General features: G+C 43.8%; 1 protein-coding gene across 3 annotated transcripts in view; it reads right to left on the bottom strand.

Moving 5' to 3' along the window:
- Window positions 1-337: 337 nt before the first annotated feature.
- The window catches only part of ntf3 (neurotrophin 3), a 37732-nt gene continuing 11011 nt past the window's right edge, over window positions 338-27058 (bottom strand). For 2 of the 3 annotated variants that reach the window (XM_033039595.1, XM_033039597.1), the window contains one exon: window positions 338-1209. In XM_033039595.1, the coding sequence (XP_032895486.1) occupies window positions 457-1209 (753 nt within the window). In that variant the 3' untranslated portion in view covers window positions 338-456. The remainder of the gene's footprint in view (window positions 1210-27058) is intronic. The other variant, XM_033039596.1, reaches the window with a different exon arrangement.

A 27058-nucleotide genomic window follows, 5' to 3' on the forward strand; every position in this document is an offset into this window, starting at 1 on the left:
GGGGGGAGGAGATGAGAGGGGAGAGGAGAGGGGAGGGGGAAGAGAGAATGGATGGGAGGGGAGAATGGATGGGAGGGGGAGAATTGTTGTGAGGGAGTGAGGGCGGCAGCGACGGTCCAAGGCCAGATACCAACGCCAGAAGCGAGATACGGCTGAGAAATGTGTTGGAAGGAACTGCATGTGCTAGTTTACACCGAAGACAGACACAAACATGCTGGCAGCATCTCTGGAGGGAAGTAATGGGCGACGTTTCGGGTGGAGACCCTTCTTCAGACTTGAGGTTCGTTGAGTTGAGCGGGCCAGTTGGAAGAAGCTTTCTTTCTGTGTTGACGTTTTGTTTAATAAATTAAAGTCGTGAACTATACTCTAATATGAACATTCATACGCTGCATGCAGAGTCATATAATTTAAAGTAATAATTTATATATTTACAGGGGAGGGGAGGGGAGTGAGGAATCAGGACTTGCCCAGTTTCCGGGACAAAGCACATAGACACGACGTGTCTATCCGGATCCAGCGCCAGCCCACATATTTATTGTTCTCCTTGCTCAGCGCTCGGACATAGGTCTGGCTGGTCTTGCACTGCGAGTTCCAGTGTTTGTCGTCGATGCCCCGGCACCCGTTCTTGCCCGGCTTCGACTCCTTGCAGCGGGTCTCATAGAAGTACTGTTTGATGGCCGAGTTGCCCGTCTTGATCTCGCCCAACACGATGACCTGCTTGCCCCTGATGTCGGTGGCGGCCGCTTTGTCGGTCACCCAGCGGCTCTCGCTGTCGCACACCGAGTACTCTCCGCGGTGTCCGCGCCGCTCGGCGTGCCGCTTACTCCGGCCCGTCCTGTTGAGCGGCTCCGGGCCGCCGCTGAACTCCTCCAGCGCGTACAGCGGCGGCGGCTGCAGCGGCGGCCTCTCGCTCAGCAGCACCCGCGGCGAGTGGTAGCGGCGCCGCTGCCTCAGCAGCTCCGACACCGCCGGCTCGGCCAGTGCCGCCCTCGCCTCGCCCTCCGCCCTCCGCGGCTCCCGCTCCTCGCCCTCGCCCTGCTTGGCCAGCCGCCCCTTCAGCAGGTCCGCCTGCAGGATCTTGATGATCAACGAGCTGACAGAGTCGTCGGACGAGCTCCCCTTGTCCACGGCCGCCGCCTGAACGCCTACGAGACACGTGAGCAGCATGCCGTAAAACAGGACCGACATCACTTTGTTCACCTGTAAAACCTAACGAGAAACACCGGTCAGTGGCAGGTATCCGCGCACAACACCCCTCCCGCCTCACTGCACCCACCCACTAGCAAAGACCCACACACCAACAAAGTGCTTTAGTTACTCAGCGGGCCGGGCAGCATCTCTGGAGAAGGTGGACAGGAGAAGTTTCGGCCCGGGACCTTCTTCAGAATCTACCTAAAGATCCACACCACCCTGGACACGCTCTCATCTCACTCCTGCCATTGATGATACAAACGTGAGTGGTTTTGCAGATAGTGAAGATGGTTATGAAAGATTGCAGCAGGATCTGGATCGATTGGCCAGATGGGCGGAGGAATGAATGGTGGATGGAATTTAATACAGAGAAGTGTGAGGTGTTGAATTTTGGGACGTCGAACAAGGGCAGGACCGACACAGTAAATGGTAAGCCTCTGGGTAATGTTGTGGAGCAGAGGGATCTAGGAGTACAGGAGCATGGTTCCTTGAAGGTCGAGTCGCAGGTAGACAAGGTGGTCAAAAAGGCTTTGGGCATTTTGGACCATCAGTCAGAGTATTGACTACAGAAGTTGGGAGGTCATGTTGCAGTTGTATAAGACGTTGGTGAGACCGCATTTTGAATATTGTGTTCAGTTCTGGGCACCATGTTATAGGAAAGATATTGCCAAGCTTGAAAGGGTTCACAAAAAAATTATGAGGATGTTGCCAGGACTAGAGGGTGTGAGCTACAGGGAGAGGTTAGTAGGCTGGGTCTCTATTGCATGGAGTGCAGGAGGATAAGGGGGGATCTTATGGAGGTGTACAAAATCACGAGAGGAATAGAAAGGGTAGATGAACAGAGTCTCTTGCCCAGAGTAGGGGAATCGAGGACCAGAGGACATAGGTTCAAGGTGAAGGGGAAAAGATGTAATAGGAATCCGAGGGGTAACTTTTTCACACAAAGGGTGGTGGGTGTATGGAACAAGCTGCCAGAGGAGGTAGTTGAGGCTGGGACTATCCCATCGTTTAAGAAACAGTTAGCCAGGTACATGGATAGGACAGGTTTGGAGGAATATGGACCAAGCGCAGGCAAGTGGGACATGTGCGGCTGGGACATTGTGTGGCAAGTTGGGCTGAAGGGCATTTTTACACACTGTATCACTCTATGACTCTAAGACTATGGAAGAAGGTACAAGTGCCTCATAAAACGTAATGATCGGATTCACGAACTGTTTATTTCCAGCAACTATCAGGCTTTCCAACAATGCACAACACTAACCCAGACTACAGACCCTCTTGAAAGAACTAGGATAACTCAGCAGGTCAGACAGCATCTCTGGAGAACATGGATAGTTGATGTTTCCGGCAAGACCCTTCTTCAGATTGATCCCAAGAAGGTAGACACAAAAAGCTGGAGTAACTCAACGAGCAAAATGTGTAGGAAAGAACTGTAGATGCTGGTTTAAATCGAAGGTAGACACAAAATGCTGGAGTAACTCAGTGGGACAGACAGACTGAAGAAGGGTCTCAACCCGAAACGTCACCCATTCCTTCTCTCCAGAGATGCTGCCTGCCCCGCTGAGTTACTCCAGCATTTTGTGTCTACCTTCGAGTAACTCAGCGGGTCAGGCAGCATCTCTGGAGAAAAGGGATAGATGACGTTTCGGGTCGAGACCCTTCTTGGGTCAGAGTAATCAGAAGGCTTCCGACCCTTAACGTCGCTTATCCATGTTCTCCAGAGATGCTAAACCAGCATCTGCAGTTCCTTGTTTCCACATATAAACTGTCTCTGGATGTACTGAGGACTTTAGGGTTTTTTGAACTAGTATTGGACTTTTTTTAGTTTACTATGTTATCTATGAGTATCGTGTTTACTGGCCTGTTATGCTGCTGCAAGCAAGGATTGATTGTTTCCTTGTCGGTACCTATGAGAATGAAACACTCTTGACTCTCCTGCCCACACTTGGTGCACATCTGTCTGTACAGTGCCACCTATCTTTTCCCCAGTTCCACTGCGCTCACCCTAGCCCCACCATTCCATCCACAATGGCTGGATCCTCTTCAGAATCCTAAATGCTACACTTCTAAATGAAAATGTAACCCTAAATCACTACTCCTTACGGGCATCTGTTATGAGAGAGCGTGGGAGGAGGATTAGCAAATCTGGCATTATCCTCCCATGTTCAGGGATCACACTGAGTAATCAAACTGTACAGATGTCCCCACATCTTAAACACAGCAGTGTCTACTATTACCAGCGGTGGGGAAGTTATTGTTTCACAGGTGGTTAGAGGTCAAAGGGCATATCATGAAATCTCCGTGGCCACATCCGGAGATGTCAGAGTGAGGTCAAGAAACGGTAGGGACATGTCAGAGATGGTCCAAAAGAATTTGAGTGCAGGATGGAAATTAGTAGTAAAGTTAATGAAGTCAGTGAGTTCTGCATGGGTGCAGGAGGTAGCACCAATATAGTCGTCAATGTAGCAGAGGTAGAGTTTGGGGATAGGGCCAACCTGTTGGAGGACATCAATCCTCGACTACTCCCTGAACATGCATGCCCTCAACTCTAGTCATTGCACATTTAAAAACATCACACTTTCTGCATGTTCCTTTGCCTGTAAATAACCTATTCTGATCAACGTGCGAATTTCTGTTTAATACCATCAAAGTTGGTCTTGCCCCAATTCAGAATTGTAACTCGTTGGCCTGCCTTGTCTTTCTCCTTAAAGTTAATAGAACAGTGGTCGCTGAGCCCAAATGGCTCAGTCACAAATACTTCAGCCGCTTGCCTGTCCCAATTTCCTAAAGGTACTTTGAGCATTGCCTCTCCCATGAAGGGCCCTCTATGTATTGCCCGAGGAAACTTTCCCGAACACTTTTGACAAATTCCACCACATCGAAACCTTTTGAATTATGACTGTCCCAGTTATATTGTGAAAGTTAAAATCCCCTACTATCACAACCTTATTAGGCTTGAAACTAGCTGCAGTCTCCTGGTGAATTTGCTCTACTGATTCCCATTGACTGTGTAATCTTATAGAGGTGTATTGATAAGGTGAATGCACAGGGTAGGGAAATCAAGAACCAGGGGACATAAGTTTAAGATGTAAGGGGAAATATTTACATCTTCAGGGGAAACGTTTTCACTCAGAAGCTAGTGGGTGTATGGAGCGAGCTGCCAGAAAAGGTACTAAAACAATATTTAAAAAACACTTGAACAGTTTCAGAGGTAGGAATGTTTGGGAAAATGGGTCTAGCTATGATTCGGTATTTTGGTCAGCATGCATGAGTTGGGCCGAAGGGCCTGTTTCCATGCCGTGTGACTCAGTTACTGTAATAAGGATCAGCACCTGGGTATAATATGCATCTGCTGCTCCCAAATTGTTCAGATTAAATTCATCTGCGTGCCCCTGCGAAACTGCAGCCACTTCTTTCAAACAATCTATAGACGTTAGACCAGCCAAGTCTCGTCACCATTTATTTTGAGAGGGAAGTTGTTCAGTGTGGATTGGTGTGGCAGCAGTTCTATCAAGCCCAGTTAAAAACATCCAATAACGTTAACAAAGAGAAGCTTAACCATCCTGCAAACTGCTGCCAACACAAAGTGAAAAACATACTTATTTATTCTTCATGCAAGTTCCCTTAGCTCACTCTACCTCTTCCCCTGCTCTCTGCAAATTCAAACATTACCTCAGTTTCTCAGTACTGATTTAAAGTCATCAATCTGAAATGGTGTGTGTCTGTGTCTGTCTGTCCCTCTCCCTCCCTCTCTCTCTCTCTCTCTCTCTCCCTCCCAATCTCAACCTCATACGACCTCTCTCTCCTCTCTCTCTCATCTCGTCTCCTCGTCAGCTCTCGTCTCAATCTTCTCGTCTCTCTCCTCTCATCTCCTACTCTCCTCTCCCTCTCCCATCAGTCCTCTACCTCATACCCTCGTCCCTCGTCCACTCGTCCTTTCCCTCTCCATCAGTCTCCCTCTAAACCTCTCTCCTCTCCCTCTCGCCCTCTCCCTCTCACTCTCTCCCTCTCCTCGTCATCCTCGTTCCTCTCCCTTCTCCCTCTCCCCACTCCCTCTCCCTCGTCCCTCTCCCTCTCCCTCCTCCCTTCTACGGCCTCGTCCCTCATCCCTCGTCCCTCTCCTCTCCTCTCCTCCCTCTCCCTCTCTCTCCCCCTCTCCCCCTCTCGATGCTGCCTGTTCTACTGGGTATTTCCAACAACCTTTCTTTCTGCGTACAATCCATGCTTCCTGAACTTTCACACAGACTGGATCCTTCCTGATTCCCAATAAAGACAGAATCATCATAGAATATCGGAGAGAATTGAAACAGAAATTGCACAAAGCCCTCAGCAGGTCAGGCAGCATCCGCAGGAGGAAAAACAGAGCTAATGTTTCAGTTTGATAAATTGCTGACAGAACCTTCATTGGAAATTCAGGTAAAGGGTGTGTAATCGAAAACATTTTTTATGTTTCTCCCTCTCTCCACAGTTACCTGGCGTATATATTTGAATATTTTTCTGTGTTTATTTTTGATTTCTGGCATCTGCAGCCCATTGATTTTCAGTATCATTGTGAATGTCATGATTTTGTACAAAAGGATAATTTGCAGATTATTTGCATGAGACTTGTTTCAGGAACAACCCGTACAACAGTCCTGAATTAATGTTAATCCTATGAGACCTGAACATCAAACATACCTTGAAAAGAGTTTCAGATGCCCAGAGTATTCTCATTGTGCCCTTGTATATCTACATTCATTTATGAGCAAGTGATGCAGGCATGAAGTGTAGTTTAGTTTACTTTATTGTCCTGTGTACTGAGATACAGTGAAAAGATTTTTGTTGCGTGCTATCCAGTCAGTGGAAAGACTATATATGATTACAATCAAGCCGGCCACAGTGTAGAGATACAGGATAAAGGGAATAACGTTTAGTGCAAGATAAAGTTCAGAAATATCCAATTAAGGATAGACTGAGGGTCTCCAATGAGGTAGATGGGAGATCAGGACCACTATCCAGTTGCTGATAGGATGGTTCAGTTGCCTGATAAATGCTGGGAAGAAACTGTCCCTGAATCTGGAGGTGTGCGTTTTCACACTTCTGTACCTCTTGCCTGATGGGAGAAGGGAGAAGAGGGAGTAACTGCGGCGAGATGTCCTTGATTATGCTGCTGGCCTTGCCGAGGTAACATGAAATGTAAATGGAGTCAATGGAAGGGAGGCTGGTTTGTGTGATGGGCTGGGCTGCGTCCACAAATCTCTGAAATTTCTCACGGTCTTGGATGGAGCTGTTCCTCAACCATGCTGGATGCAACCCTAATTCACAGGGGCACCAGGTTACAGTATACCTCCAGACTAAACACAATTTGTGCACTTTCCTTTCCTCCTTCAACAAACAATGGCCCACTGAGTGTTACAGAAGCATTTCTCTAGACCAGGTTATCATGTATGCAATTAATATGCCACAGTGCAGTTTGCAGTACGTTTCTTGGAAAGCCACTTCTTTATGCTATCATCTTTATACAAATCCTACCAGGATCAACATTTTAAGACCGATACCGCAGAATAAAAGGTGATGTATACAAGCTCACAGAAGTGTTTTGTTCTGGCGATTTATAACATTGGATGAGAATTAATATCTCATAACCATCAGTGAGGCAATAACGTGGAGATTAATTTCAAGGAAGTTGATTGCAAATCAAATATTATTCAGAACAAGAGGGGAAACCCCACTGTTCTTCATTCCAACAGTATCTCATTACATTTACCTAATTGCTTGTTTGAAACAAAGTAATGATGAGTCTGCATTGATGTGCCATACAAGAGAATTTGCTCAGGATCATGAACTCTGCATCCACAACTTTCTGATGCAGAGAGCAGTGTTATCACGTAGATGTAACTACTAAAGGAATCCTGTGAAGACGGCGTTATAGAAATACATAATGATCAATATGAGGAAAACAGTTCTATTTTAGGACACACAGCATCTCAATTGTCTTATGATGTTCTATGAGAACTGATGGCAATTCTACTCAGCCACGTGAAAGGCTTTGCACACTTGTTTGAGGGATTTGTTGCTCTGTGCACATTTCTCTTTCGAAATCAATCAGCAGGAAGGGGACACAAGATGCTGGAGTAACTCAGCAGGACAGGCAGCATCGCTGGGTGATGTTTCGGGTCACTTGCCCCACGCTCTAACGTTTCGGGCTCGCAGCATATTTATGTGTGCACGTTTCATGTTTCCCTCTACAAACATTTATATCCTGTGAGTACTAAGTTTGCCGTGTGAGATTCTCCCCATCCACAAAATCCCGTTTGAGCAGCCAAGATAGACACAAAATGCTGGAGTAACTCAGCAGGTCACGCAGCATCTCTGGAGAAAGGAACAGGTGACGTTTCGGGTCAGAAGCCTCCCTCAGACCTTTCCTCAAACCCTGCGCTCAGACCATCACTATGCCAGTTTGGGCAGCCATTTGAGCACCATTCTAACTCCTCTGAATCAGGAGCACTGATTTATTTTCTATTTTAGCTGGTTGGAAGATTTTCTAAGTCAATGCCACCACAAAAATATGTTCCCATTGTTATCTGCTATTATTGATTGGTATGACCTCAACACCTAGTGCAACGGTTCACAACACATCCCCAAACCAGTTTGAAGAAGGGTCTCGACCCAGAAATGTCACCCAGAGATGCCGCCTGTCCCGTTGAGGTACTCCAGCCTTTTGTGTCTATCTTTGGTACACAACTCAATATCAGCACAACACAAGGTGTTGAGGTCAAACCAATCAACAAGAACAGATAACAATGTTTTTGTGGCGGTTATGAGAAACAAAATCTTCCAACCAGCAAAAATAGTGTGTTGAGTTACTCCTGCACTCTGTGACTTTTTTTTTCAGTGATTCCGAACTGGTTGTCACAGTCAGAACATTCGGCATGAGATCGCCTCACATAGAAACATAGAAAATAGGTGCTGGGGTAGGCCATTCGGCCCTTCGAGCCAGAACTGCCATTCATTATGATCATTGCTGATCATCCAGAACCAGTACCCCATTCCTGCTTTGTCCCCATATCACTTGATTCTGTTAGCCCTAAGACCTATATCTAACTCTCTCTTGGTTTTCACCAGATATATTGCCTGACCCACTGAATTACTCCAGCATTTGGTGTCTTGTCTTCAAGAAAGATTATGTAGGTGCAAACATTCTCGCAAACATTCCCTGATTTAAACCTCTGCTAGCAAAGCTCAGTGGCGGTCGCACCTGGCTGCCTGTAGGGCTTGCCAGGACACATTGATTGATTAATTAATTGATTAATTGCTGATCGATAGATACTTTATTGTCACCGGTACTTGGCACAGTGCAATTCTCTGTTTTGCATACAACACACAAGTATGCAAAGAGTCACCACGTATAGGACGGCGACAAAGTTACAAAAGTATTCAAAAGTATTATAGTCCTGATTATCCCTCTTCCTTCTCGCCCCCTCCCCCTCCCCCACCCCTCCGCCAAGTCCCTCTTTGCTCTCGGCCACCACCCCCATCCCCCACGCTGGGTCCCTCCTTGTCATACATGCTCTGCAATGGTGGTGGCTCGGCCAGGTAAGCCATGAGCAGCACACATCTGCACAAATGAATGTCTTGGCACAGCACCTAATTATATATTTCCTCTGACCTCGTGGCTAATAATTTGTCAGTTATTTATAGCTCTCCCTGTCAGGGCAGCAATTCTGCCTCGCCTCTCATCTCATTGATGAAAGCGATTTTTTATTAAGCTTTAAGGGTGAGAGAGAAAGTTTTCCTTGTGACCTCCTCAAAGGTTTTCGATGTCACCAGAGCTGGAGGGCTTGAGTTATGAGGAGTAGTTGAGCAGGCTAAGGCTTTATTCCCCGTAGAGGGGGTGGGGTGACCTTAGAGAGGTGTATAAAATCATGATTTGCATGGATAAGATGAATGATCCGAGTCTTTTCCCCAGTGTTGAGGAGTCCAGAACCAGGGTGCATAGGTTCAAAGTGAGAGGGGGAAGATTTAAAAAAGACATGAGGGGCAATTTCTTCACAAAGAAGGTGATGCATAGAGGAACAAGCTGCCGGTGGAAGCTGTCGAGATGAATACAATGGTGATATTTAAAAGACATTTAAACAGGAATGGATAAGGAATGTTTAACGGGTTATGGACCAAACACAGGCAAATGGAAATAGCTCAGTTATAAAACCTGGTCAGGACAGACACGTTGGGCCAAAAGGTCTGTTTTCCTACTATATAACTCTGACAAAATTCTAGGCACACCAAAGGAGAGGAACCTCACTTTTTTAGTTCCTTACCAGGATTTTGTTAGCACACTCGTGAACATCTCAAAGACATGTGAAGAGGGTGACAATAGACAATAGATAATAGGTGCAGGAGTAGGCCATTCAGGCCTTCGAGCCAGCACCACCCTTTAATGTGATCATGGCTGATCATCCACAATCAGTACCCCGTTCCTGCCTTCTCAACATATCCCTTGATTCCACTATCTTTAAGAGCTCTATCTAACTCTCCCTTGAAAGCATCCAGAGAATTGGCCTCCACTGCCTTCTGAGGCAGAGAATTCCACAGATTCCTAATTCTTAAACTGTGGCCCCTGGTTCTGGACTCCCCCAACATCGGGAACATGTTTCCTGCCTCTAGCGTATCCAATCCCTTAATAATCTTATATGTTTCAATACGTTTCCCTCTCATCCTTCTAAATTCCAGATTATACAAGCCCAGCCACTCCATTCTATCAACATATGACAATCCCGCTATCCCGGGAATTAACCTCGTGAACCTACGTGGCACTCCCTCAATAGCAAGAATGTCCTTCCTCAAATTTTGAGACCAAAACTGCACACAATACTCCAGGTGTGGTCTCACTGGGGCTCTGTACAACTGCAGAAGGACCTCAATGCTCCTATACTCAACTCCTCTTGTTATGAAGGCCAACATGTCATTAGCTTTCTTCACTGCCTACTGTACCTGCATGCTTACTTACAGTGGCTGATGACTCTTAATGTTTGTTATTTGAGGACACTTTAATGGGACATTGTGATCAGGAGCACCAAAAGAGAGTGGCATCTGTAGGAAGACATTTCCACCACTCTTACAATCTTTTGAGGTAAAGTTGTCCCTCGGTCCAGTGAGCAGAGCTGTTGCCTCTCATGTCCAGCCAATGATGTCTTGTCCTGACCTCCCATTACTGTTCCCTGCAGTCACCTCCGGTCAATCCCTCAAAGTTGTGGGTTGGGAAGCTAATTGGCTACTGTCAATCGCCCCTTATGTGTGTAGATGTGTGTTGGCATCTATGGGGAGCTGATGGGAATGTGGGGGGAATAAGATGGAGTGGAGTGGGATTAGTGTAAATGTGAGCTTGAACACATTACAGACCCGGTGGGCCAAAGGGCCTGTTTCCTTGCCGTATCTCTCTGTGACTCTCTAACCCGAGTATTGCTTATCATCCCTGCTGAGACAGCCACAAGCAGTTACTGACCAACAGCTTGTATCAGAGTCACACGTGCACTTGTATTTTACACAAGGGATTGTATCCCAAAGTGATACATAGAACTAGTATAATGATAACATAGAACTAGTGTGAATGGCTGATCAATGATCGGTGTGGGCCGAAGGGCCTTTCCATGCTGCATCTTTTAAACAATCAATAGGCACATTATAAAGTGCAAATGTTTAGCTTTGTATTAACTTCATAAGCCACTGAATAAAACCCCTGAACTATGCAAAAATAATTATTAAAGATATACCCGGGTCTTTAAGAAAGTTTGCAGAAGGAGCAATTTGCTGCAAATAAATAAGCTCCTTCTGACCAAAAATGTTGAGCCCTGGATCTCCTTTGATTTGCATTGATTATTTATTTTAATGTTAAAATAATATCACATTACAAAATGATGAGAAAACGCGCAGTCTCTTGCCCAGAGTAATGGAATCGAGAACCAGAGGACAGGTTTTTCAGGTGAGGGGGAAAGATTTAATTGGAACCTAAATGGAAACTTTTTTACACAAAGGGTGGTGGGTGTATGGAACGAGCTGCCGGATGAGATAGTTGAGGCAGGTACTATTGCAATCTTTAAGAAACATTTGGACAGGTACATGAGTAGAATAGGTTTAAAGGGGTATGGGCCACAGGCAGGCAGGTGGGACTAGTGTAGCTCTGACATGTTGGTTGGTGTGAGCATGTTGGGCCGAGGGGCCTGTTTCCACACTCTATGATTCTATGTCTCTATTAGGCACAGATCAAAGCACACATTATGCACAAGATCAAAGACCCTTCAATCAACACAAAACAATAGCTCTGTCGCCCCAATCGTCTGACAAGCTCTGGGTTCACGATGATCTTTGTGACAAAGATTCTACCATTTACGAAGTCCCCAGCACCCAATTCTTTAGCCACCCCTGCCTGGCCGCCACCAAGCACCCACCCTCACTCTCCCGATCACCAACATTCACCCCAGTGTGTGGGGAATACACCCACACTGCTCTGTATCTGTAATTTAGCACTTTCAGAGCTGGTGCCAGAACATGGAACACAACAGCAGAGGAACTGCCCCTTGGGCCCACAATGTCTGCGCTGAACCGTATGCCAAGTTAAACTAATCTGCTCTGCATGCACATTATCTAGATCCCCATTCCCTGCATATCTACGTGGGTGCCTACAAGCCTCTTAAATGCCACTATTGTATCTGCCTCCATCACCACCCCTTGCACCCACCACACTCTTTAAAGTTTGCCACTCTCACCATATAGTTGTGTCTTCTAGACTTTGACATTTCCACCATGGTGAAACGATTCTGACTGTCTACCCTATTTATGCCTCTCATCATTTTATAGTCAATCAATTTGCTCTCCTCTCAACCTCCAACGAAGGAATCAAGTCTCCTCTCAACCTCCAACGGTGGAATCACAGTCACACTGAAACAGGCCCATCAGTCCACCACACCATGTGGCCATCAAGCTCCCATCTATATTAGTCTCACAATGCAAGGAAACATTGTTTCTCAACACCTTTGAAGCCTTTCAAAAGTAATACACCGCTGATGCGCAAGGTGGCACATTGGAGCAAATTCAGTGACTCAGAAACAAGGAACAGCAGATGCTGGTTTACAAAAGCAATCACAAAGTGCTGGAGTAACTCAGCAGGCCAGGCAGCATCTCTGGAGAACATTTTTAGATGGCATTTCGGAAGGGTCCTGACTGGAATCGTCACCTAACCATATTCTCCAGCGATGCTGCCTGACCCGCTGAGTTCATAAATTATAGGAATAGATTTAGGCCATTCGGCCCATCAAGTCTACTCCACCATTCAATCGTGGCTGATCTATCCTCTCTCAACCTCATTCTCCTGTTTTCTCCCCATAATCCCAAACACACGTACTCCAGCACATTGTGTCTTTTTTCTCAGCGATTCACAGCTGGTTGTCGCAGTCAGAACATTCAGCATGTGATCACCTGACACAAGGAGGAAGAATTATGTAAGTGCTTGTAACAAACATTTTGACTCTTCTGACTGTCTACCCTATCTATGCCTCATAATGTTATATACCTCTATGAAGTCTCCCTTCAACCTCTAATGCTCCATTGAAAACAATCCAAGTTTGTCTAACCTCTCCTTGTAGCTAATGCCCTCTATTGCAGGCAGCGTCCTGCTACCACAGTCAACACATTGTTCCTGAGTTAGGCCAGTTTATTGTTAAGCAATAACATTACAGTCCAGTTCCAGGTTCACTCCCATTTATTGTATATTTCCCCATAGAGATCTTAAATTTTCATCCACATCATTAGGTTTGGAGGGTTTAAGGTGAGAGGGGAAGATTTAATAGGTACTTGAGGGGCAGTTTTGTCAGGCAGAGGGTGGCGGGTATACGGAATGAGCTGCTAGAGGAGGTAGTTGAAGAAAGTACGAGAACAGCAATTGTAAAACACCTGGATGGGTTCATGGATAGGAAAGGTTTAGAGGGATATGGACCAAACGCGGGCTATTGGTATGAGCTTAGATGGGGCATTTTGGTTGGCATGGAAAAGTTGGGTCAAAGGACATTTTTATGTGATGCATGACTGCTCTAGTCAATATTGAAAGGGTACTCACACACATCAGGGCCTGGTGAGTACATATCTCACCATTCATTTCCCGACGGTAGACAAAGATGCTGGAGAAACTCAGCGGGTGAGGCAGTATCTATGGAGCGAAGGAAATAGGCAACGTTTCGGGTCAAGAGCCTTCTTCAGACTGTCATTTCCTGACAGTGTTTTCAGATGTCTGTGTACATGACAATGATATAGAATGTGCTGGAGGAACTCAGTGGGTCAGGCAGCATAGGTGGAGGGGATGCATTTGTGGTGTTTTGGGATGGGACCCTTCAGCAGACTGACTGGAATCAGTCTGAAGAAGGTTCCTGACCTGAAACATCGTCTGTCCATTCGCTCCACAGATACTGCCTGACCCAATGAGTTGCTTTGAGTTTTCAATCCAGATCCCAACATCTGCAATTTCTTATGTCTCCATCTACATCACAGTGCTTTAAGGTGGCTCAGTCAAGTATGTATATCACAGTGCTCACACTCATACATATATACCCTTGTTCGTTTAACCACAGGTCTGGTTCTAGGGGTGTGTGTGTATATATATATATACAACTGTACACTGTATTTATGTATGTGTGTGTGTATACTGTATATATATATATATATATATATATCAATGTTTGTGTTTGTGTGTGTATACTGCATACACATACACATGCATATAGCACCCGCTGGTGTGCATTTAACCTCATGTCTAGGACATACACATAGTACATGTACAGTGCATTCAGAAAGTATTCAGATCCCTTCACTGTTTCCACATTTTGTTACGTTACAGCCTTATTCTAAAATGGACTAAATTATATATTTTTAATCATCAATCTACACACAATGCCGCATAATAAAAAAAGGTGTTTAGAAATGTTTGCAAAGTAATTAAAACACAATGGAAATATCAGATTTACATAACTATCCAGACCCTTTACTCAGTACTTTGCTGAGGCACCTTTGGCAACGATTACAGCCTCAAGTCTTCTTGGGTATGACGCTACAAGCTTGGCACACCTGTATTTGGGTAATTTCTCCCATTCTTCTCTGCAGATCCTCTCAAGCTCTGTCAGGTTGAATAGGGAGCGTCGATGCGCAGCTATTTACAGGTCACTCCAGAGATGTTCGATCGGTTTCAAGTCCGGGCTCTGGCTGGGCCACTCAAGGACATTCACAGACTTGTTACAAAGCCACTCAAGCATTGTCTTGGCTCTGTGCTTAGGGTCATTGTCCTGTTAGAAGGTGAACCTCCGCCCCAGTCTGAGGTCCAGAAAGCTCTGGAGCAGGTTTTCATCAAGGATCTCTCTCTACTTTGCTGCGTTCATCTTTCCCTCGATCCTGACTAGTCTCCCAGTTCCTGCCGCTGAAAAACATCCCCACACCATGATGCTGCCACCACCATGCTTCACCATAGGTATGGTATTGGCCAGGTGATGAGCGGTGCCTGGTTTCCTCCAGACGGGATGCTTGGCATGCAGGCCAAAGAGTTCAATCTTGGTTTCATCACACCAGAGAATCTTGTTTCTCATGATCTGAGTGTCACTTTAGGTGCCTTTTGGCAAACTCCAAGCATGCTGTCATGTGCCTTTTACTGAGGAGTGGCTTCTGTCTGGCCACTCTACCATAAATGCCTGATTACTGAAATGCTGCAGATATAGTTGTCCTTCTGGAAGGTTCTCCCATCTCCACAATGGAACTCAGGAGCTCTGTCAGAATGACCATCGAGTTCTTGGTCACCTCCCTGACCAAGGCCCTTCTCCCCCAATTGCTCAGTTTGGCCGGGCGGGCAGCTCTATGAAGAGGTCTGGTGGTTCCAAAGTTCTTCCATTTAAGATTGACGGAGGCCACTGTGCTCTTCGGGACCTGCAATGCTTCAGAAATTGTTTTATATCCTTCCCCAGATCTGTGTCTCGACACAATCTTGTCGGAGGTCTACGGACAATTCCTGCGTCTTCATGGCTTGGTTTTCAACTGTGGGACCTTTTTAGACCGGTGTGTGCCTTTCCAAATCATGTACAATCAATTTAATTTACCACTGGTGGACTCCAATCAAGCTGTAGAAACATCTCAAGGATGCTCCTAAGCTCAATTTTGAGTGTCATTGCAAAGAGTCTGAAAACATACGTAAATGTGATATTTCTGTTATTTATTTTTAATTATATTGCAAAAAATTTTAAACACCTGTTTTCGCTTCTTCATTCGTGTGTATTGTGTGTAGATTAATGACAAAAAAAAAGAACATATAATAATATATTATATATTCAGAAAATAAAATCCATTTTAAAATAAGGCTGTAACGTAACAAAATGTGGAAAAAATGAAGGGGTCTGAATACTTTCTGAATGCACTGTATATTAAGCACATATATACATATAAATACATATACCACCAGTTGCCGTGGCAGCCGGTGTGCGTTTAGCCACAGGTCTAGAATGAACCGCATACATCTACCCTTCTAACCTGCAGCCCAACAGCCCACAGAAGCCTCCAGTCGGACTCTGAGAAACTAAACATTTCCAGATGTTTCATTTGAATATGTTGCACTCTTTTACCAACAGCTGTTTGCAATTCTGGTCCAACAAGTGATCTTAATCATCCAGCCGGACATGACTGGGAGGATAAACGAAGCACAACAGGGAGCAGTCACCGGATTAGATTCCAGATTTGTATATAGTCCAACGAAGTCGGCAATAATTCTGGGTTACGTTCATGGGCATGAGGGGAAGCAGGCAGTAAAATTGTGGGAGGCAGTGTTAATAAGATTTATATAGTTTGACAGGATTCAAAAATTGATCAAGAATTAAGACACAGGTTGAAGAAAGGCTAAATTCAATGAGTACAGGTAACAAGATCATTATTTGGAGCAAAATGGCACTGGGCACAAATAATGAAAATCACTCTCAAAGATAGTTTGGTCATCGATTGTCCTGGGTCCCGCACATCAAAACTGCAATGGAGGAGCTGAGATATTGAAGTGAAAACCAACACCGAGAAAAAGGAATGACTGAAAACAGCAAAACATGCAAGATAAAACAAGCAGAATTTAGATATTATTAGAGTGAAATGACACATAATCAGAATGGTAAAGAATCTTAATGCCACCTTAAGGCAAAAGATTAATTGAAGAAGGTGTTTAATGCAAGATGGAAAAGTATTTCAAGTCATGGGTCATGAAGCGATTATTGTGATACTAAATAAATCTGTTCCTTCAGTTTGTACCAAATAATTTAGGAGGTGGAATTAATGTTACAAGCGGAATTAGAATTAAAACAAAGAATAAAAATGAATTATTGAAACAAGAAACATCAGCATGAACTGAGGGAATGCATTGACACAGATGAGGAGGCTACAAGTACTAGGATATGAGATACCATGACGAAGTGTAACAGTGTATGTGATGAAAGGCACAACTGTGCTCAAGGGGAAGTAAGTGATAAAGACTTCACAGTAGAGCTTGGTTGGTTTGGATTGGGGTTAGGTTACAAGAATTCTGGACTACTAGCCTAGATATTTCGAAGGATGTTGCGAGGACTCATAGGTTCATAGGTAATAGGAGCAGAATTAGACCATTTGGCCCCTCTATTCAATCATGGCTGATCTATCTTCCCCTCTCAACCCCATTCTTCTGCCTACTTCCCCATAACCTTTGACACTTACTAATCAAGAACCTATCAATCTCTGTTTTAAAAATACGCAAAGAAGTGGCCGTCTGTGGCAATAAATTTCACAGATTCACCACCCTCATCTTCATTCTAAAGGTATGTCCTTTTATTCTGAGGCTCGAGGGCCTGAACTATGGGGAGAGGTTGAACAGGCTAGGACTTTATTCCTTGGAGTGCAGGAGGATGAGAGGTGTATTTGTAGAGCTGCATAGGATCATGAGGGGAAAAGACAGGGTAGATGCACAGTCTTTTATTATCCAGGGTAGGGGTGTCAGAACCAGAGGACACAGATTTAAGGTGAGAGGGGAAAGATTTAATAGGAACTTGTGGGGGCAACTATATCACACAGAGGGTGGTGTGTATATGTAACGAGCTGCCAGAGGAGGTAGTTGTGGCAGAAACTATAACACCATTTAAAAGACATTTTGACAAGTATATGGATAGGAAATGTTTAGAGAGATATCTTGGTCAATATGGACAGGTTAGACTGAAGGGCCTGTTTCCCTGCTGTAGGACTCTATGACGGTGAGATTTTAGTTCGAATCTTACTTCTGCACTGCTGAATAAAAATACGTAGATATTAAAAAAAACAGGCATGATTAAAAAAATTAATTTCAGTAATAATACTCGAGATTAGATTAGATTGTCATTAACCTGTTCAGTGCCACCCCTGAGTATACTCAGATCATGGCCAATAGTGAAAAAAAAACTTGGCAGTGAACAGGTTACAGACCCCTTGGTTATCTCCTTCAAAGAGAGAAACCTGCCCCCCCATGTGTTCACAGTACCTCCAGTGTGGCTGCTTCCTCAGTTTAGGGCGTGGGCAACAGTACCACAAAATAAAGAGTTACGATTAATCAGGATAATGGTACAGGTGAGAAGTTGCCATGACTTGTGACAGTGAGAATGTAAGCATACATTGTTAAAGGGCATGCAATGTACAATAGATTTCTGAAATATAAAAATATTTTTAACATTATAAATAAAGCAGATGTTCATACGGATCTTCACAAAATAAACGTTGTGCTGCATTAATGGGGACATGTTGATATGAAGTACAAGTATGATAGGAATGAGGCGTTACGGTTAGGGCAATAAGTAAGTGGCGGGCAATAAGTAAATGTCAGTACGGAGAATTCTAGTGGATGTTTTATGGATGTGTTCAGGTATTAAGTACAATGAAAATAATTTTTCAAGTGGCAGAAATAATACAAGTCATTTATGAAGAAGACAACGAGCTACCTCGTGAGCAGGTAGGTAGGTGAGAAGTTCACACAGAAGGTGCACAGTGGTGCAGCAGCAGAGTTACTGCCCCACAGCGCCAGAAACCCAGGTTCGATCCTGACCTTGGGTGCTGTCTTTAGAGAGTTTGTACATTCTCAATGTGACTGCATGGGTTTTCTCTGTGTGCTCAAGTCTCCTCCCACATTCCAAAGTCACGTGTAGGTTAATTGGCTTTGGTAAAAATTGTCAGTGGTGTGTAGTATAGTGCTAGTGTACAGGGTGATCACTGGTTGGCCCGGACTTGTTGGGCCGAAGGGCCTGATTCCGCAATGTATCTCGAAAGTAAAGTCTAAATTTCAGTTAAAAATGTAAGATAATAAATTTAGCAGGAAGGTATACTCTGGGAAAATGAGTAGTAAGGAGTTGCTTAAGAATTCAGACAGACTGAAAATGAAAAGGTAAGTTTGTAGAAACCCCAGTAGCAAATTATGGAAGCAAAGAATTAATGCTGAATCCGGACAGATCAGTGATTAGATGGAGGTTAAGGTGCAGACCCTCCTAGGGATAAAGCTGCATGTATGTAATATGACCCTGAATACAGAGCTATTGTGTGGGGACCTCATAACATTTGTCACTTGGGTAGAACTCAACGTGCTGGAGTAACTCGGCAGGACAGAGAGCACCTATGGAGGGAACTAATAGGTCTATCAATGCCCTCCGCAGATGCTGCCTGACCCGTGGACTTCCTCCAGCACTTTGTGATCTGCACAAGATTCCAGCATCTGCAGTGTCCCGTATCTCTGCTTGTCATTAATTCTTGGGTTACATTTACCGCACCTTTTTGCTGAAAGTGCAAGGTGACCATGGTGAAGTGGGGGCATTTGCGATGGAGAAATATAAACTAAGAACATGTGTTTCTCCTTAACTAATTAGCTTGCTAAAATAATGTCCCAAAGACTAAAAATAAGTGAATTGATTTCACAAAATGAGATTAAAGCAAAGAGAAAATCAGAAAGGACATGAAAACATTTCCTTTCAAAATGGAAAGTTTTAGAATTTTGTAATTTCCCAATAAGAAGTAAAATAAAAGAACTTATTTTACAGTAGTGTTTAACACATATGTAAATTTATGCATGCTATGTATATAAAACATGTATATTTGACTAATTAATGTTCACCGGCAGAGAAAGTCTAGGACTAGAGGTTATAGCCTCAGAATTAAAGGATGTTCTTTTAGGAAGGAGATGAGGAGAAATATATTTAGTCAGAGAATGGTGAATCTGTGGAATTCATTGCCACAGAAGGCTGTGGAGGCCGTTAGTGAATATTGTTAATGCAGATATAGATAGATTTTTGATTAGTACAGGTGTCAGAGGTTATGGGGAGAAGGCGGGACAATAGGGTTAGGAGGGAGAGGTAGATCAGCCATGATTGAATGGCAGAGTAGACTTGATGGGCCGAATGGCTTAATTCTACTCTGATTTCTTATGACATAACATATATCACAGAGCTGAACATGTGAAGGTTGAGATGTAAGTCATAACCCATCGTGGTTCAAATCCAACTCAAGGATACAGCAAGTTCAGACCTTCAAGCAATTTTGATGATGAGGTAAACTGACATGACATTTATGTTCACAAGTTCATAAGTTATACTAGCATAATTAGGCCATTTGGCCCATCAAATCTACTCTGCCATTCAATCATGGCTGATCTATCTTTTCCTCTCAACCACATTCTCCTCCCTTCTCCCCATAACCCTGGACACCCGTACTAATCAACAATCTGTCAATCTCTGCCTTCAAAGTACCCAATAATGGCCTCCACAGATGTCTGTGGCAACGAATTCCACAGCTTCACCACCCTAAAGAAATCCCTCCTTATCTCCTTTCTAAAGGTATGCCCTTTTATTCTGGGGCTATGACCTCTGGTCCTAGACTCTGCCACCAGTGAAAACATCCTCTCCACATTCATTCTGCCCAGGCCTTTTTGTGAAGCTAATCTTTTTGACTATGCAGTCTGAACAAACAGCTTTAGATCGTTTGGTTCAATGACGTGTCTAAAGTTAATAAATAGCAATAAGCAACATTAACATTGACTTCAATATCAGAATGCCACAGTGTGTTAACTTTTGAGCACCTTACATTTGGAATGAAAAGAATATATGATAAAAGCAAGAACATGAGGTTTTTACAAGTGATGGGAGAGTAGAAGAATGAAGATCTTTCGGCGTCAAATAGGTCAGCGTAAAACTATTGTAACTTCCATCTTCAATAAGGTAAAGGAGGAAGGTTGGTTCAAAGACCATTAAAGGGCAGAGGTTAGGGCAATCGCTAAAAAAAACAAAGGGCATGTTTGAGAGTTGCTAGGACATTTAACTACCACCCTCTGGGTGAAAATGTTGCCCTTCAGGTTTCTATTAAATCTTTCCCCTCTCGCCTGAAACCTTTGTCCTCTGGTTCTTGATTACGCTATTCTGGATAACGAGACTGTGCATTCACCATATCAATTCCCCTTATGATTTTGTACACCTCTATAAGATTACCCCTCCCCCTCCAGTACTCCCAAGAATAAAGCCCCCTCGAGACCTGGCAACATCTTCGTACATCTTTGCACACTTAACAACATCCTTCCTATACCAAGAGGACCCAAACTGAACACAATACTCCAGGCGTAGTCTCACCAACATCTTGCACAACTAGACAAGAAAACTTTATTAATATTTGAGTATTTAAAAACAAATTTAATTTTTTTAAGTCTATTTGTATCATATTTTGTACTGGATGGGTGATTTTGCTGTTTATAATAAGGGATGATCTTGGTCCATGGCAAGTTCTTTTTAAACAGGTGGTGGTGCCTGGAACATGCTGCCAAGGGTAGTGATGAATCAGATGCGGTTGTGGTGTTTAAGAGGCTTTTAGAGGCTCAAGGAATAGACAATAGGTGCAGGAGTCGACCAATTCGGCTCTTACGGCCAGCACCGCCATTCACTGTGATCATGGCTGGTCATCCACATTCAATACCCCATCCTGCCTTCCCCCCACATCCCTTGGCTCCGCTATCTTTAAGAGTTCTATCTAACTCTCTCTTGAAAACATCCAGTGAATTGGCCTCCACTGCCTTCTGAGGCAGAGAATTCCACAGATTCACAACCCTCTGTGTGAAAAAGTTTTTTCTCATCTCCATTCTAAATGACTTATCCCTTATTCTTAAACTGTGGCCACTGGTTCTGGACTTCCCCCAATATCGGGAACATGTTTCCTGCCTCTAGCGTGTCCAAACCCTTAACGATCTTATATGTTTCAATAAGATATCCTCTCATCCTTCTAAATTCCAGAGTGTACAAGCCCAGCCGCTCCATTCTATCAACCTATGACAGTCCCGCTATCCCGGGAATTAACCTTGTGAACCTACGCTGCACTCCATCAATAGCAAGAATGTCCTTCCTCAAATTTGGAGACTAAAACTGCACACAATACTCCGGGTGTGGTTTCGCTAGGGCTCTGTACAACTGCAGAAGGGATATGGATCACATGCAGGCAGAGGAGATTAGTTTAATGTCATCATGTTCAGCATAGACTATATAGGTTGAAGGACCTGTTTCCGTGCTGCACTATGTTCTGTATTCTATATAATTGCCAGTCAATTTGAAAACAACTCTTGTCAACCTATGGGAGAATTTATATGTGAATGGCACTGCTGTCGAGCCCATTCTGAATGATGCAATAGATAGTTAGTACTTTTCTCGGCACTTGTGACTTTTTTTACATCATCTACCTCTCTGTCAAGATGTCCAAACTAGATCAGTAGTGATCGTGATCAATACTCCCCTTTCTCTGAGGGATTCTCCCCATGAGTGATTCAGAGAACCAAATCCCCTTCTGCAGACCAGAGCAAAGTTGTGCCTGGCCCTCTTGTGGAGTTGTGGGAGAGAGATGCTCTTCGGGACAAGTCATTGAAGCAACTCTTTATCTCCTGTCTCGGATGCTGGCAACAGATCATGTGGCACTAATTCAAATCACAGTGTGGTAGCTGTCAGGCCAATATTTATTATTTTATCAGTTTCACACCAACAGACCGAGATTGACAATGGCAGCAAGCATGTGGTAATCCAGACATTATCACAAATTACAAACTAATTATCACAAATTAGCTGCCATAGTCACTCCTCATTAGCAGAAAGTGCAGGCAGAGGAGATTAGGACCTGGCTGAACCGACCCGACCAGCTGTGACCTGCGCCAGATACTCGCAGAACGACATCTGAGATTGCAACGGACTCGAAGAAGAAGAAGAAGCAGAAAGTGCAAGGCACTTTGTGACATCTAGAGAGAGGAACAAACAATGTCATATTGAAACAAATCTCTTTTTCCCCTTTATTCTCTCTACTCCTTTCTATTTTTGTGATGACTTGCGCAATGAGTGAGCTTCCTTGCCTTGATTGCTCAACACCCAAACACTGCGGAGATTGGAATTAGTTTTGTGCTTTGGTCCTCTCCTGTTCGGCATTACCTGAAAGGGTTTGAGACGACTGCTCTCCCGTGCTTTGTTCGGAGGCAGTAATGAAGACATTTGGAAAGGATTACAGCAGAGTACAAAACAGACACAAGAGAAGCAGCAGCTGGAAAGAATGTTCACCTGCCTGTAGCAAAATACAAACTCTGTTGAAACTATTCACTGGCTTCGCTGAATGTCACCTGGCAAGGCACTACACATTCCAATCTCCTAGACCTGTAAAAACATAATCTGTGACATTTTCCTCTCTACTCTCTCAATAAAAGAAAGACACAGAGTGCTGGAGTAACTCTGTGGATCAGGCAGCATTGCTGGGGATCATGGATAGGCGATGTTTTGGGTCAGGATCCTTCAGCAGACCCATGACATGTTCTTCAAAAATGCTGCCTGACCTGCTGGGTTACTCTGGCACTTTGTGTCTTTCTATGTATTAACCAGTGCCTGCGGTTCTTTGTTTCTATGTCAGTAATGAAATTTAAGGTTAGGATCCTTCTTCACATTGAAGAACCTTCTCCCCAAATAAAATAAGGTACGCCTACTATCTCCACATCTCCTCTCTTTTAATCTGCACAGTTCTCAATGGAATAAAGCTACACCTAATATGATCCTGAAGGCAGCACGCTCTACATGAAGCCTCACCTGTCCTATGTACAGGGCACGTTTGAAATCTTAACTGGGTGGGAGATTGTTCACAGGCCATGATATCGAACACAGTGCAATTGAGAGTGCATCATATTTGCCAAATAAGCAGTATATCTACCAAACTGCCCTCATCAATCTTCTTGTTCACCTTTTTAAAAACTCAAATCAAATATATGCAACGTTCCATTAATGCAAGACATAATTTAATTCAATTTAAATTATTACATAGACTATATTATTCAAAAACGAGGTTGAATAAATTCTACCCAAACGTCTCTCCCAGATGCGATAAATGTTTGTTTCAAAATGCCAATATAACACATTCATTTGTAGGATGTACAAAGTTGAATACATTTTGGAGCGATATATTTGATATATTTACAAAGCTCTTCAAGTCAAGAATAGAACCTAATACGGAATGGATTATATTTGGAATAATAGTAGAAGATATCAATTTAAACAAAGACCAAAAAGTATTCTTTAATTATGGGTTAATAATTGGAAAGAAATTGATACTTAAATTTTGGAAAAATACAGCTATACCAACTATTAAAATGTGGATTAGGAATATGACGGACATAGCACACCTTGAAGAAATGAGACTCCGCCTAATAGATAAATATGACCAATTCTTAAGGAGTTGGTCCCCTTTCATCGACTTTTTGGAATCATGTGATGCAGCGGTACCGTAAAGATTACTGATTTCAGGTCAGGTCGTGGATAGATTTACATCTCCGAATAAAGATTTGAAAATTTCTTTTTAAAGGGTCTTTTTCTCCTATTTCTACTTTCTACTTTTTCTTTTCTTATACACACACTTCACGTTTTTCTATTTTCTACTATCTATTTTTCCTCTTTTTCTTCTCTCTATTTTTTGTTTTTTTTTACTTCCTTTTCAAAAACATAAAACTAGAGGTTGTACATAGAATGTATTACGTTATGACATAGTTGGCACCTAAAATTAGGTCCCACTGTATTGTTTTGTACTGTATTAACTTCTAATAAAATAAACAAAAACAAAAAAAAAAAAAATAAAATATATGCAACATGATTTCCGAAGCATCAAACCATGCCGACTGTCCCTAATCTGTCCTTGTCCTTTCCAAATGCATGCAGATCCTGTTCTGGAACAAGAGGAAGATGAGGGAGGAGACCAGAGATCCAGGATCAGCCTTCACCAGAGCTACGTATCACCCAATATCCTTGTTATTCAACCAGCCACTTAGAGTACCGTAGTGAATCGCATCAGAGAACATTAGCTTCATACAAGGGGCAGAGGGGTGAGAGATTGCTCTGCTGTTCTACATGCCATGATTCCTACAGTCACATCATGTTTTGTTTGGTTTAGAGATACAGCATGGAAACAGGCCCTTAGGACCACCAAGTCCACACCAACCAGCGATCACCCATTCACACTAGTTCTATGTTATCCCACTTTCTCATCCAATCCCTACATACCTGGGGGCAATATGCAGAGGGCCAATTAACCTACAATCCCACAAATCTTTGGGATGTGGCAGGAATCCGGAACACCTGGAGGAAAGCCTCGCGGTCACAAGGAGAACATGCAAACTCCACACAGACAGCTGCTGAGGTCAGGATCGAAGCCGGGTCTCTGGCGCTGTAAGGCTGCGATTCTACCAACTGCTCCACTGTGCAGACCCAGAAAAGTATTTATATTTATATATATTCTGAGGCCACCATTGGAATGTAGCTTTCACCATGCAGATGCACAGAAGTGGCTACTGTAAGTTTGCCTAAGTGGATTTTTATGCAAGGTATTTGGTGAAAAGAAAAGGAAAAAGGCATGTGACCCAACGGAATGTGACAATATGAATCCATAACTTGCACCATGGAGATGCAAATGTTGGCAAACGTTTTGTGACTAGAAAGCCGGTAGCAATGTGTATCACAAGATTTCTTCTGCTTTTGACAGTACACGTCTTTGATATAATGTAAAATGTAAGAGGCAAGATGATTAAATATCTAGATAACACAAAAATTAGCCATGAGTTTGATAATGCATAAGAAGTTGATCTAGTTGATGTTGATATCCAAGGGCAGGTGAGGTTGGGCAGAAAAATTGCAAATGGAATTCAAACCAGGCAGGGTTAAGGTTAGGGGTGGCAAACAGAGCAAGATGTAGACAAAACCGGCAGCTCATTGAGATAACACCAGGGAGGGGACAGAGGAGGCTTCCGAAGATCTTGTCAGGGCTGAATCTTTGCTAAGGGAGGAAGGATTGGTGAGGTTCAAGCTGCTCTTTTTACAACAAAGGAAGCTATTTAATTGAGATGCCTTAAATTATCGGACACTGCTTTGGTGAACAGCAAGGACATATTTCCCTTCACTGAGAGGTTATGGAACGAGAGCTTCCAAGTGCATCAGTGTGAGATGGCCGAACTGTGATTCATTTAACCCATCTCTTCCAGAACAGCCATGTTGTCCCCAGTCAACCCATTATTTACTGCTCTGGCCACTGATTAAGTGTAAGGTGATGGATGCAAGTCTTTATCTCCACACCAAGCTGATGGTTGTTTGGCATCATTCTACTATCAAAACCTTTAGAACTATATTTGAATATTTCTGATGCAGCATATAAACTAATTGCTAAAGTAACAAGTACATTAAAATAATATTTAGATATTAGAAACTAATTAATGAATTAGAAATGTCATTAGATTAGGACACCACAGCGGCGCAGCTGGTAGAGCTGCTGCCTCACTGCACCAGAGACCCGGGATCGATCCTGACCTCGGATGCTGCCTGTGTGGAGTTTGCACGTTCTCCCTGTGACTGTATTGGTTTCCTCAGAGTGCTCCGGTTTCCTCCCACATCCCAAAGATGTGCTGGTTTGTAGGTTAGTTGGCCATCTGTAAGTTGCCCCAAGTGTGTAGGGAGTGGATGCGAAAGTGGGATAACATAGAACTAGCGTGAAGGGGTGATCAGTGGTCGGCATGGACTTGGTGGGCCGAGGGGCCTGTTTGCATGCCGTATCTTTAAATTTAAAACCTAAACTAAAATAAAATATAACCAAGCCGTTTATCTTTGCAGTCAAGGTAGGCTTCGAATGAATGGGGTCGCACTGTAGTTGCCAGCCATGACAGGGAGCTGAGAAGATCAATGCAAAGTACGCCTGGCCCCTCAGTGCAGGGGTCCCGTTCCCAGCCCTGGAACTGCTGAGTCCAGCTCACAAACAGGAGGTCAGGGGTGCTGCCACTTCACCTTGCAATCACTCCACATCTCCACAATGCAATGCAGAAACACAAGAGTCAGGAGCGTTAACTTATACATTGCAATCAGCCACAGTTTGGTCAAGAATGTTTAGTACATTCTAGCCAATGGCTCTTTATTTAGTCCAGGAGGGATCGACGGGCTGAGCAAACCATCCTCCCTTCCATTGAATCCATCTATACTTCATGCTGCCTTGGCAAGGCCAGCAGCATAATCAAGCAGGGGTTCAGCACCATTGATGCTGCCTGCTGCATTGCCATTGCATTGCACTGCATCCGACTGGGGCCCTTGATGCAGCAGGAAGTGCGACAGATAAACCCAATGTCCCAGGGCCATGTGGCAGGATCTCAGCATAACGGGGATGCAGCATAGAAAGCCTTCTATCAGGATGCATCACAGCATGGTTTGGAAACAGATCCATCCAAGGTCACAGGAAATTGCAGAGATTTATGGACGTGGCCCAGAATGATATACACATCATTCTCCCTTCTATTGACTCCATCTACACTTCACGCTGCCTC

This window comes from Amblyraja radiata, chromosome 21 (assembly GCF_010909765.2).
Source record: "Amblyraja radiata isolate CabotCenter1 chromosome 21, sAmbRad1.1.pri, whole genome shotgun sequence".
Classification (NCBI taxonomy): Eukaryota; Metazoa; Chordata; class Chondrichthyes; order Rajiformes; family Rajidae; genus Amblyraja; species Amblyraja radiata.